This window comes from Crinia signifera, chromosome 9 (genome assembly GCF_055691185.1).
Source record: "Crinia signifera chromosome 9, ASM5569118v1, whole genome shotgun sequence".
NCBI classification, from domain to species: Eukaryota; Metazoa; Chordata; class Amphibia; order Anura; family Myobatrachidae; genus Crinia; species Crinia signifera.
The window spans coordinates 71,802,645-71,816,128 of NC_139225.1; the positions used below are offsets into that span (position 1 = coordinate 71,802,645).

A 13,484-nucleotide genomic window follows, 5' to 3' on the forward strand; every position below is an offset into this window, starting at 1 on the left:
TGCCTGTCGGCACATGTCTGCTCAAAAAACAGTAAAAAAAAAAAACACATGTTGACCTTTTGACTGTCGACCTAGACCATGTCAACCTAATGCTTGTGCCGACCTAATGACCTGTTAACCTAGACCCATATCAACCTTGCAGTATTTGACCTCGTCTACTATCTTTAGGCTGACTATCCCAGCGCACACATTTTCCGCAGTGCTTTTACAGAGAACATTTGACCATTCACATCAGTTCCTGTCCCAGTGCAGCTTACAATCTATATTCCCTACCACATGTACACATAGTCTAGATGAGACATTGGGACAAAATAAGCGTCCCCTAATCTGCAAAGCGCCATCCTCTTTGGTTAAAATATTGTCCCTTTCAGGCTGTATAAATTAGGGCACGTGGGAGATATGCTATTCTGCCACCGCTTACCCTTATACACAAGTAGATGTGATTTTAGCAAACGATATGCATGATTATGCTTGATAGCAAGTCATTAATCCCCCGTTGTCTGAACTTGCAGTTAAATCTGACTACATTGTCAATGACTGCATGTTAAGAGGGGGTTGGATCAAGTCATTGAAGGAATGGATTCGCTGTTTTAATGCTAGATCCTTTGTCCGGGAATTGAAGCAATATCGTTAGGTAAAGATATTTCATAGTGTGTACACAGCTTTTGAGGTTACTTCATAGATGCATGTGCCCCAACAGCACACATCACAGAGACATGCTCCTCCATCACAACCATCGGAGAGGTGCTTGCAGACACACTTATTTACCAAAGTATTTGTTTTTATTATTTGTTTTATAATTACAATGTTTGTTGCATAATATTACACTCTAATTGATTTTTTGCTTTCGAAATTGGAGTGTCTATAAGCTGGATGAACCTTTAGGGGCTACGGTGTCAGATGCATTGTTAAATGGGTCAGATTAAAAAAAAAATACATTTCCTGGCATAGGCACAACTTTCATATTGGAAATGAAGATGCATTTGGGGCGATCTAGTTAACCAGTCTCATAAGAGACTGGTTCTAAGATCACAGGAACTGGCAAGAATATTACTCAGTGGTTCCCAAAGTTTCACAGCACCTAGAGCAGTGTTTTTCAACCACTGTGCCGTGGCACACTAGTGTGCCTTGAGCTGTTCCCAAGTGTACCCCCAGATCTAGAGATGCCCAAACCAGTTTACAGCCAACACCAGTTCAACTGTTATTTACTGTTCTTTTCTTTTTCATTTAAAGCCAATGTATTTTATTTTTGTTACCTGTGGGGACCAGTGTGATTTATTTTATATGGGGGCCAATAGGATTGTTTTTTTGCCTGTGGGGGCCAATGTGTTTTGCCCTGTGGGGATCTCATGGCGTGCCTTGGCAATTTTAAAATCGTATTTAGTGTGCCGCAAGGTAAAAAGGTTGAAAATCACAGCACCTAGACTAGAGCATCAGCAGTTTTTTCCACAGCACCACTAAGATAAAAGTTTATTATTGATATAGGTGGGGAAAAACAAATTGTGGGTACCGGTCATCCTTAGGATTAGGAATGTGGTGGGTTACAGTTGTGCTTCTAACTGTCCACTTTTTTATTGGTTGGCAGCCACTAGCTGGTTTTGTCAGTCACTTCAACAATCATGTGTCACATGACCCCATGCAATATATCACATAAAAAAGGAATCCCGCTGTCCAGGAAGGTCATGGGCAGCTCAAGAGGGAGCAGCTGGCTCTACACTGCTGCGAGACGTCAAAGCAGTGTATGGGCACCTTTAGGCTACAGGAGTGGGGGAGGTTAGGGTTAAGCGGATGGGATTAGGAGCATGGATAGGGTAAAAATGCCCCATATGCCAAGGTGATTCTCCTGCGATTTGGTCACCTTTCAAAGTGGCAAAGAGATCTATAAACAGAATAATATGAAGCAGGTGGTGTGATTTTTTTTATGAACTGCAAAAAATAAATCTTGTCTAGCTGAAAGGCTCAAACAGTACATTGCCAATGTAAGGTATATTTACATATGGCCTACACTCAATCTCATCCAATAGACTGACTAGAATAGAGTCAATTCAATATAAATATCTCTAGGTAGGACATTATCACATGCAGACGTGGCAGATATTTCTCAGGGGAAAAAACATTTTTCACAATGATAAAGCTTCCCTGTAACCCGATGGAGAACTTAATGTTTCAAATCTCTTTATTCAAATACATTTTAATCTTCGCTATGTATATATCTGTGTTTATCATAACCTGGAGTGCCAAAAAACATGGAATAGGTGCCTAGTATACTCTTGGGCCCCCTCTAGCCCAGAGAAGTTTAGCAACTCTACAAGGCAATTCTAGGTGTAGGATATTTTGTGCAAATGGGTCTTAAATGTCCAGTGAAGGCTTCATAATGGGGCGAAAGTGGTGGTCCCACCATTTGTAAGTACTCTGCAGAATTGTGTCATTGGTCCCATGTCTGGACAATTTGGGACCGATAAAGTGCATTATTCATGCTGGAAATATTCCATCGATGTTGGTGTACAAAAAGTCCAAGAAGGTCTGCATGTTAAGGAGGACCAGAGGTCCGGAAAAAAAACACATGAACACCATCCACAACATCAGGGCTGGGCAACACCGGCCCTCCAGATGTTAATGAACTACACATCCCAGGATGCTTTGCATTAGTTTTGCTATGTGGCCATGCTGAAACTGATGCAAGGCATGCTGGGATGTGTAGTTCATCAACATCTGGAAAGCCGGTGTTGCCCAGCCCTGCACAACATTATGGAACCACTACCACGTTGGAAAAGTGGTCTATGGCCTCACAGGATGAGCTCCACACCCAAACCAGACCATCAGCTTGTCACAACTGGAACCATAATATGTTGCCAGTCCTGCAGTGTCCAATTAGAAACATCAAAAGCCCAGTGGCACTCTGGTCGGTCTTCTGCTCCCACTTCCAATGGAAATTAGAGAAGGCTGCACTGACCTGCTGTAAGTGTGTCTGGCTCTGGCCCATCTGTCAGGCACCCACTATCATACCTCATGTAAATTCCGATAGTTCACATAACCTTGCCTTGAACAGCCTAGCAAGTGTTCAAAATGACTAATGAGATTTCAGACTACAAGTCTGGCCATTTCAAAAATGACACCGTAAGGGTGCTCCACCTACCAGTACCGTTATCTGTATCTGCTACCGTATCTGCTATTCCATGACTTTTTATGTATAGCACTAAAAACTGGTGATGGTGCATACGGAAACCTGCACATATAAGAAAGCACTGCATATACACACATTTTTTTATTTTGGAGATTACTATTTGCAGCAAATCATGTATTCATTTTTTTTTTTTTTTTTTTTTTTACAAAGTTAACACATTTGATAAAAAAAGTAAAACAGATTAATTAAAGTCAATATAGTACAAATAAATATGGAAAGCAAATAGGTCAATCTTTGTGTGGCTTTTCACATACAGTATCTTTTTCACACCCTTTAGTCACATTTTAGGAATTCAGAAAAACTTGGGTTAGTGGTTTTCAGCATTAGATGATACATACTGCCTCAAGCCTAGATTTGTGCATATAGTGATATTCAATAAATTATATTTTCTACCCATGGTGAAAACCGTGATAAGGAGCCACCAATCCTCATTGAAGTCGTTAATGAAGAATGCACTTTCCATTGTTTTTCTTACATTGTTATTTAACGCTGTCTCAAATATTGTTTAACCATCATAACTACTCAAACCAACTATTCCCTCATTATTTAAAACAATGTCCAACTGAGAGGTTATACCGGTGGTGTGGATTTGCATCACCATGACATAATGTTATGTGTGCATAAATAAACCTAACAGTGCATTTTTGCATAGGTATATTTGCAAAGTGGTCATCCTGTCATTTTTTAAAAGTTTTTCGGGTCAATAATACACAAATAAATGTCAACAGATTAGCTTGTTTAGTTTTGTACTGATCAGGTGTCACTTTGTCAAACCACCTACTGTATTCTTCATCAACTCACATTTCTTTTGCCCTGAAGAGTTCTGAGCAGTCCTGGTGGCCATCTGCCGAGGTGCTGGCTGTATGCTAGTCTCCGAATCATGCTTATTTACTACTATTCAAGGCACAAGAGCATTGAGACAGTTTAGAGGACTAAGTTTTTTCTGTGCCCGTTCACATTGCTAGCTAATCCCACCAGTTGTAGCAGCAAAAGCAATTGGCACACTAATACTACCATATACTTAACATGTATCTGTACAATATACACTGTTCTAAAACACTACACTATCTTCTAAAAAACACTTACTGCTTTCAGAGGAGGCCAAGCCCTCAGCCCTCAGTGTATCACTACGGCGTGCTCGCTCACTGCGTTTTTGCTCCTGGGGGGAAAAAAAAGGTAAAAATGAATACTCTCTTTGTCCATGTTTGTGTTATCATTGAGGAGATTATTTTTCATTTATTTTCTTTAAATTATTTTAAAATAAGTAATATTTTGGTCAGGGCTGTGATCTTTGGCTGGGATCAGTGAGGGACTCTGTCTGCTCAGCTGGAATGTTCCTGGCGTGAATGATAAAATTAAAAACACACAAATTAATAAATACCAAACTGATATAGTATGTCTCTTGGAGACCCAGTTCATTGGAAGGTATTGGCCGTTAAAAAACAAACATAAAAACAAACACAGAAAAACATTGTTTGGGCCGATTAGAATTCCACTTTTCCCCACAATGCTAGGGGCATTCTGTGTGGTTTAAAAAACACCTTCATTTTTGTCTTGAAATTAGTCAAATTGATTACCAGGTTAGATTGGTTTTTCTGCATGCTTGTGCCCATAACACTGCATTATATTCTTGTCATTCATATCCCTCCTGCATTTAGCAAATGAGCCCCCGTAATGACCAATGTTCTGGATTGTAAACTAGATCACTGGAGGGCATCTTCAGAGCTTGGGTTGTTGGCTATTAGGAGATTTTGCTATCCCTCTACTGCTCAGTGTTCCTGCTAAGCTTCTTCCTTGCATACGCTTTCTCGTATAGACCTGGCTTTTATATATCCGGGTCTACCCCCTGGGGTTTCTGAGGTGGACTATTGGTCTATGGATCTCTCTAATCACGTCTTTGCTTTGGTGATTCGATCACTCTCTTTGGTCAGACTATGCAGATTCCCTACTTTTCCTATCATGAACTTTGTAAACCTTCTTCAGATATTTGGTTAGTGAAAGGTGTTACTTCCCGAGTTCTCCATCTTTAATGAGTAATAGTTACAAATTCAGGATTCTATAAAGTATACTACTACATGTGTTATATACTAACAGGTATTTTTTAGGTTCCCCATAGAGTGTATTGCGCTCCAGTGTCTGAAATAAAACTGGCCTTCGGCATAATGCCATTTGTCCAAAATGCAACATGGAGGACTCCGTCCTTTGGCACCTGTTGTGGGACTGCCCAATTGAGCCACCCTTCTGGTCCATCTGAGGCGATTTACGGTCTACGCCCATTCACTCATTAAAGCCTAAACTTTGCTAGATGGCTTGGATCTAGAAGAAATACATTGGTACTGCATTGATATACTTTGTGCCTTACCAGAACGACTAAAGTTATAGTGGCTAGGACTTGGTTTGCATTTCACCCACCACCGTAGTGAAATCTCATCTCACCGCATGCGGTTTATTCACTGCTCTCTGGCCTTGGGCGGTGCGATGAGATGGCGTTGCATGCCATTTTATAGGGTGCGATGCCATTTAATGTAGTATACACTTGTATGACATACAATGGGATTTAGGCACCCCCCACTATCCACGCCACCCCGAAGCGTGGCGAGCGCAGTGAGCCCTGTGAGGGGAGGCGGAGCGCATCCTCCCAACCTTTTCATACCCCCACTATCCACGTCAGCATGGAGTTGATTTTATATAGTGTGGCCAGCGCAGAGAGCCACCGAGCCCGAAGTGTGGCGAGGGGACGCGGAATACATGTAACGTAATTCACGTCTGCTCGCCACACTATATAAAATCAACTCCACGCCGACGTGGATAGTGGGGGTATGAAAAGGTCGGGAGGACGTGTTCTGCCGCCGCTCTTCGGGATGGTGTGGATAGTGGCGGGGGGGGGGGGTGCCTAAATCCAATTGTAGGTCATACAAGTGTATACTACATTAAATGGCATTGCACCCTATAAAATCGCATACGATTTTGCGGGAGGTGCGATGCAATCTCATCGCACCACCCAAGGCCAGAGAGCAGTGAATAAATTACATAGGGAAATCTTTTTTTTTTATGCAGAATCACCCACTAAGCTATTTGCTTAGTGGGCACCCAGCTAATACATAAGTACCCTTTTTTGCAATCATTTTCACATTCCTTGGCCTAGTGTGAAAGTAAGAATTGCCACAATTTCTTTTTAAGTCATGCCACGACTTCCAGATGCTACCATGGTTGTTAAACACATGCGATTAATCACAATGCGATATGTCAGTTTATACTGTATGCCCCAAGATAGACCAGCCCTAATTACATCACCACATTTAAGGTCACATGTGGCATGTAATTTATCGCATTATTGTATGCACATCAAAATGAGTAAAAAATAACCTCAGATGCGATTAATCACACGGGAATCTTCAGGGGAAATTGATCGTGATATCTCATTGCATCCGATTGCCCTACTGTATGGACACCACAATTAATGGGCTCCTTGCAATCTCAACTTAACAAAATTCTTTATTACTATATGAATTACAGGCTACATGTTTCCCGTAAAGTCTCAACTCAGTTTCTGGAAACAATAAAAACCTACTGGATATCGATCTACTACAATCCTGCTAAATTCTATTACAACTTATTCGTCATCAGCTCTATGAGAGCTCCATCTTGTGGTTGTTTTATATATTTATGTAATCAGCTCAAGAAAGGAGAAGGCCCATTTCTATTCAAAAGGTGACTGTGCACCCAGTGCACAAAGTAAGGATTTTTTATTTATTAAGTTTCTTATATAGCGCATACATATTCCGCAGCGCTTTACAGAGAATATTTGAACATTCACATCAGTCCCTGCCACACTGAAAAACTTACAATCTATGTTCCCTACCACACGTACATGTACACAGGCATTCTAGGGATAATTTGTTGGGAGCAAATTAGCCTACCAGTATATTTTTGGATTGTGGGAGGAAACCCACGGAAGTATGGGGAGAATATACAAACTCTGCACAGTTAGAGCCATAGTGGGAATCGAACCCATGACCTCAGTGCTGTGAGGCAGCAATGCTAACCATTACACCATCAGTACTGCCACGGGTTAGGAAAGTTTGGTGTGGAAAAACTGGACTGGCCAACAGAGCCCTGACCTCCACCCCATCATCATCATACAAACGTGCCAGACCATACATACTGCTCTACATACTGAATGTGCAAATTCCCACAGAAACACTTCAAAATCTTGTGAAAAGCCTTCCAAGAAGAGTAGAAGCTGTTAATGCTACAAAGAGGGACCAACTCTATATTAAAAGTATATGTACTTGAATACAATGCCAGTCAAGTCCCTGTTTTCAATACCATGAAGCAGACGTGGGATCCCCGTGGCCCCTGACGTCCTCGAAGAAAGAGATTTAACAGGTAAGACATAAATCTCGGTTTCTTCTGCGGCAGACGTCAGGGGCCCCAGGGATAACAGTGGGACGTCCTAAAGGAGCCACCTAAAGGTGGGGACGCGTCTGGGCCGCAGCTGGCCAAATGCAGAGTCTGGTGAGTCAAACGTATCAAACGCGTAGAAGCGTAAGAAAGCATGAGGAGACGACCAAGTCGTCACAGTTGCAAAGTTGCTCTGCTGTTGCACCACCCCTAACAGCCCAAGACGCACCCACAGATCTCGTGGAATGAGCCTGGACCCCCATTGGAACCGGGAGGGAGGTGCCCAAGTAAGCCTGCTTGATAACAGACCTCAGCCACCGGGCAATAGTCTGCTTTGTAGCAGGCCAACCTCTCTTTTGAAATCAAAAGTGTTAGATTTCCTAAGGGTTTTTGTGCGACGCACATACCACATCCAGAAAACGCTGCTCAGGAGAAGCATCCGGCCTACGGAAGGCCGGGACCACTATCTCCTGTTAGCATCCAGAGTCTGACGGCTCAAAAAGTCCACCTCCCAACTGAGGAAACCCGGAATGAATATTGCCGACAACGCAGGGATCTTGTTCTTCGCCCAATGGAAGATCCGGGAGGCCTCTGCCATGGCCGCCTGACTTCGAGTGCCACCCTGGTGGTTGATATAAGCCACCGTTGTCGCATTGCCTGACCGGACCTGCACAGGTGACCCTGAAGCCAAAGCTCCGCCTGACGGAGAGCCAGTAAGACTGCCCTCAGTTCGAGAATATTGATGGACAGTAGAGATTCCTCCGGAGTCCAAAGCCCCTGAAAGGATTTCTGACATGTTATCGCTTCCCAACCTCGGAGACTGGCATCCGTGGTGAGGAGAGTCCACCTGTGAATCCAAAATGGCCTCCCTTCCATGAGGTTCTGATCTAGAAGCCACCAGGACAGGGAGTTACGTGCTGTCGGAGACAAGACAATGAGGTGTGATTGTATATTGGCGTACGACCCCGACCATTTCTTGAGAATTTCCTGTTGTAGTGGGCGAGAGTGGAACTGCGCATACTCTGCCATGTTGAAGGCTGACACCATGGAGCCGAGGATGGATGGAGACACACCTTAGTGAGAGAAGATGCTGAACACTGGACTGCAGAGCCTTGCGGTGTACCTCCGGCAAGTAAATCCTCTGATTGACTGTGTCCAACAGAGTCCCCAGGTGAACCATGGATTGATTAGGAACCATGGCTGACTTGGGCCAGTTGATAACCCAGCCGTGGCATTCAAGGACCGCCACGACCTTGGTCAAATGTGCTTGGAGCACTTGAGGAGACTGTGCCAGGATTAACAGATCGTCCAGATATGGAAGGATCCGGATACCATGGATGCGAAGCGCACTGCCCATCACTGCCATGCCCTTCAAAAACACCCGGGGAGCTGTGGCCAGGCCGGGAGGTAGTGCTTGAAACTGGAAATGACTGTCCTTCAGCGCAAACCTCAGAAACCGCCAGTGTTCTTGTTTGATGGGTAAATGCAGATACGCATCTTGTATGTCGAGGGATGCCATGTAGTTCACTTGGTTGCAACGCCAGAACAATGGACTGCATGGTTTCCATCTTGAACTTTGGGACCCGGAGGAATTTGTTGAGCCTCTTTAGATTTAAAATGGGACAGAAGGTCCCATTGGGCTTCCGCACCAAGAAAAGACTGGCGTAAATAACCTGTGCATTGTTGCGACACCGGAACGGGGGCTATGACACCTGCGAACAGTAGTTTTTGTATGGCCTGTTCCAGGGCTACGCGCTTTTCCATGTCCTTGGGAGAACTTGTTGAAAAGAACGAGCTTGGCGGTCGACGGCGAAAGGTTATAGAATAGCCTTTGGCGACTACATCTCGAACCCATGCATCTGTCGTGGATTTTAGCCACATGTCCGCAAACTGTAGCAGACGACCCCCCACCCTGGGATCCCCCAGGTGGAGCGCCGCCCCGTCATGCTGAGGGCTTATCCTTGGGTTTGTGGTCAGGTCATCTGGTGAGCCAGGGACGTTTTCCACTGGTTTTAGAGGGCTTTGCGGGCTGGGGCTGAGTTTTAGTGAACGACTGCTCCCTACCCCTGCCTTAAAACAAAAGGACAGGAATGCCGGTCGGGGACGTGGAGCAGGTGTGGATGGCAGGAAAGCCGCCTTTGAGGCAGCCACCGTGACCACGATTTTGTCCAACTCTGATCCAAACAATAGAGCGCTCGCAAAAGGTAACACCTCTAGAGTTTGTTTGGAATCAGCATCCGCTTTCCAAGAGCGAAGCCACAGAGACCGTCGTGCCGCCACAGCCGCGGCCTCTAATGCGGCCTCCATTTTACCATGGCCTTTGCCACCCAGGCAGATGCCAGAGTAGGCCGCACAACCGCCCCAGAAGTTGTAAAGATGAGCTTAAGAAAGTTCTCCAACTTTCTGTCAGCGGGATCCTTAAGGGAGGCAGTTGGAATGGGGAGAGTATTGGAACGCACAATCTTAGCGATATGTGCATCCACTTTAGGAGCAGTCTCCCAGCGTACCCTATGCTCTGAAGGGAGCGGGTAAAAGGAATGAAACCGCTTAGGGAGCGGAAACTTCCTATTTGGCAAAACCCAGGCCTCACAAGGATATCCTCTAGTTCAGAAGACTTAGGGAACACTGACAGAGTCCACTTGGGATGCTTAAAGGATGGGCCCACAGACTGAGAGGGCTCAGAGGCATCATGTAAATTTAAGCCGTCTCTAACCGCAATTACCAATTACTGCGATGTCGCCCTTTGAGGCTTCACCAGCATCTCCGTCGACCCGGTCATCAACCGGTTGTTCTTCCTCCTCCTCATCATCAGTGTCATCTGCATCAGTGTCCTGATGGAGGATGGTGGAAGGAATCCAACTGATCCGGCCCTTACCCTTTAAAGAGGTACGGATGTTCCTGAGAGGAAGCTGCCACAGGGGGCTGCGCATGCGTCTTTATACATTGTAAGCATAACCCCTCTACAAGCTGGGGTACGTCCGCCTTGCAACGCGTGCAGGACACCAATATAGGGGCCCATGTGTCATCACCGCTGGCAGGCAGTGATAGTGTTAAAACAATATGAGACAGCACAAATACAAAGGCACACAATGCAAAATAAAAATCTGGCACTGTGCTCCGCAAAGCACAAAGGCCGGCAGGAGAGAATATTGATGGACAGTAGAGATTCCTCCGGAGTCCAAAGCCCCTGAAAGGATTTCTGACATGTTATCGCTTCCCAACCTCGGAGACTGGCATCCGTGGTGAGGAGAGTCCACCTGTGAATCCAAAATGGCCTCCCTTCCATGAGGTTCTGATCTAGAAGCCACCAGGACAGGGAGTTACGTGCTGTCGGAGACAAGACAATGAGGTGTGATTGTATATTGGCGTACGACCCCGACCATTTCTTGAGAATTTCCTGTTGTAGTGGGCGAGAGTGGAACTGCGCATACTCTGCCATGTTGAAGGCTGACACCATGGAGCCGAGGATGTATGGAGACACACCTTAGTGAGAGAAGATGCTGAACACTGGACTGCAGAGCCTTGCGGTGTACCTCCGGCAAGTAAATCCTCTGATTGACTGTGTCCAACAGAGTCCCCAGGTGAACCATGGATTGATTAGGAACCATGGCTGACTTGGGCCAGTTGATAACCCAGCCGTGGCATTTAAGGACCGCCACGACCTTGGTCAAATGTGCTTGGAGCACTTGAGGAGACTGTGCCAGCCGTCTCTAACCGCAATTACCAATTACTGCGATGTCGCCCTTTGAGGCTTCACCAGCATCTCCGTCGACCCGGTCATCAACCGGTTGTTCTTCCTCCTCCTCATCATCAGTGTCATCTGCATTAGTGTCCTGATGGAGGATGGTGGAAGGAATCCAACTGATCCGGCCCTTACCCTTTAAAGAGGTACGGATGTTCCTGAGAGGAAGCTGCCACAGGGGGCTGCGCATGCGTCTTTATACATTGTAAGCATAACCCCTCTACAAGCTGGGGTACGTCCGCCTTGCAACGCGTGCAGGACACCAATATAGGGGCCCATGTGTCATCACCGCTGTCCTCTGACATTGTAACAATTAACACAATATGCTTTCTGGCAGGCAGTGATAGTGTTAAAACAATATGAGACAGCACAAATACAAAGGCACACAATGCAAAATAAAAATCTGGCACTGTGCTCCGCAAAGCACAAAGGCCGGCAGGAGCATAAAATACTCTAACCTGGTATCCTTGAAGGAGAGGTACAGGGGGGAATTGCCCAGATGGCCCAGGCGTGAAGAGATGGAACTCCAGACTGGCAGAGAGCTCTGTGTCCTTCTTACACGTGCAGCAGGCAGGAAGAGACCAAGGCAGGAAACGCACGTGGGTATATTCATGCTCCTGACTCCGGGGGAGAGGCTGTGTGAGGAGAGGCTCCCTCCCCCTACTAGCAAATGGCCACCGGGAATAATGACTCATGCGGCGCCGGTAAAATGGCAGGGATCCGGCGCTTGCTGGGCGGCCCCGCAAACAGACGCCGCTGCCCACACTCAAATCTCCCTGGTGGTCCAGCGGGGCAGAATGCACATCCTTTAGAAGGCGGCGTGTCTGGCCGTTTGCTAGTGCAGCCCGGTGAACCCCCTCGCCGGGCTGCTCAGCCGCAATTACATGCGCGCACACATGTGCTCCCAGCAGGGAGCGCGTTACCTGAAGAGGTTGTCACCGCTGAAGTCACGGTCCCCGTCGCATCTCCTCAGTACCTGAAGCCACGTGGGAGGTGTGCGGCTGCCGGGTCCGAGTGATGGAGCGCAGCGCAGGGGGTCTAACAGACTCCCAGTGCTGATGCTCTGTCACTGACTCCAGTCAGTGTAAAAATAAGAATAAAAAAATATGGTACTCTTTACTTAGTAGGGCGCCCGTCGCGGGCATCGCGGGTACATTTATGTCTGGCCGCGACGCTACCGACGCGATGCCCGCGATTTCCCATTGAAACCCATGTTAAACATGGAAATAGTGTCGGTCGCGTCGCGGCCGGCCATAAATGTACCCGCGATGCCCGCGACGCTCCCGATTTACCATAGGAATCAATGTTAAAAGGCGCGATGGACCCGATTTGGCCATAGAAATCAATGTTAAATGGGCCACAGAGCCCATTAACCCTTAAATGTCCCCCCAAATTTTTAACGCCACCCCACGATCCACGCCAACCCGAAGCGTGGCGAGCGCAGCGAGCCCGCGAGGGGCGGCGGTACGCGTCCTCCGACCTTTTCATGCCCAACTATCCACTAGGGCGTGGAGTGAGAATATAATAGTGTGGCGAGCGCAGCGAGCCACCGAGCCCGAAGCGTGGCGAGCGCAGCGAGGGGACGCAGATACCTTCACAGTTATACGCGTCCCCTCGCGGGCTTCACAGGTGTCCGTGGCGACGCCGACACCTGTGAAGCCCGCGAGGGGACGCGTCTACCTGTGAAGGTATCCGCGTCCCCTCGCCACGCTTCGGGCTCGGTGGCTCGCTGCGCTCGCCACACTATTCTATTCTCACTCCACGCCCTAGTGTATAGTAGGGCATGAAAAGGTCGGAGGACGCGTACTGCCGCCCCTCGCGGGCTCGCTGCGCTCGCCACGCTTCGGGTTGGCGTGGATCGTGGGGTGGCGTTAAAAATTGGGGGGGACATTGAAGGGTTAATTGTGCCTATTTGGCCTCTGTGGCCCATTTAACATTGATTCCTATGGCCAAATCGGGTCCATTGAGGCATTTAACAGTAAAATCGCGGTCAATCAGCCTTTTTAACATTGTTCCCTATGGAAAAATCGCGGTCATCGCGGGCATCCCGATTTACCCGCGATGCCCGCGATTTTTACCCCCGACGCCCGCGATTTCAATCGCTGGCGCCCTTCTAGGTAAAGAGTACCAAAAATATATATGTTAAAACGAAGT

General features: G+C 46.8%; 1 protein-coding gene across 3 annotated transcripts in view; it reads right to left on the reverse strand.

The window, feature by feature from the left end:
- Nucleotides 1–13,484, reverse strand: part of ZMYM3 (zinc finger MYM-type containing 3) — a 67,257-nt gene that overhangs the window by 35,254 nt on the left and 18,519 nt on the right. For 2 of the 3 annotated variants that reach the window (XM_083159208.1, XM_083159209.1), the window contains exons 4-5: nt 4,271–4,343; nt 3,986–4,078 (exon numbers count right to left, since the gene is read on the reverse strand). In XM_083159208.1, the coding sequence (XP_083015334.1) occupies nt 3,986–4,078; nt 4,271–4,343 (166 nt within the window). The remainder of the gene's footprint in view (nt 1–3,985; nt 4,079–4,270; nt 4,344–13,484) is intronic. The other variant, XM_083159210.1, reaches the window with a different exon arrangement.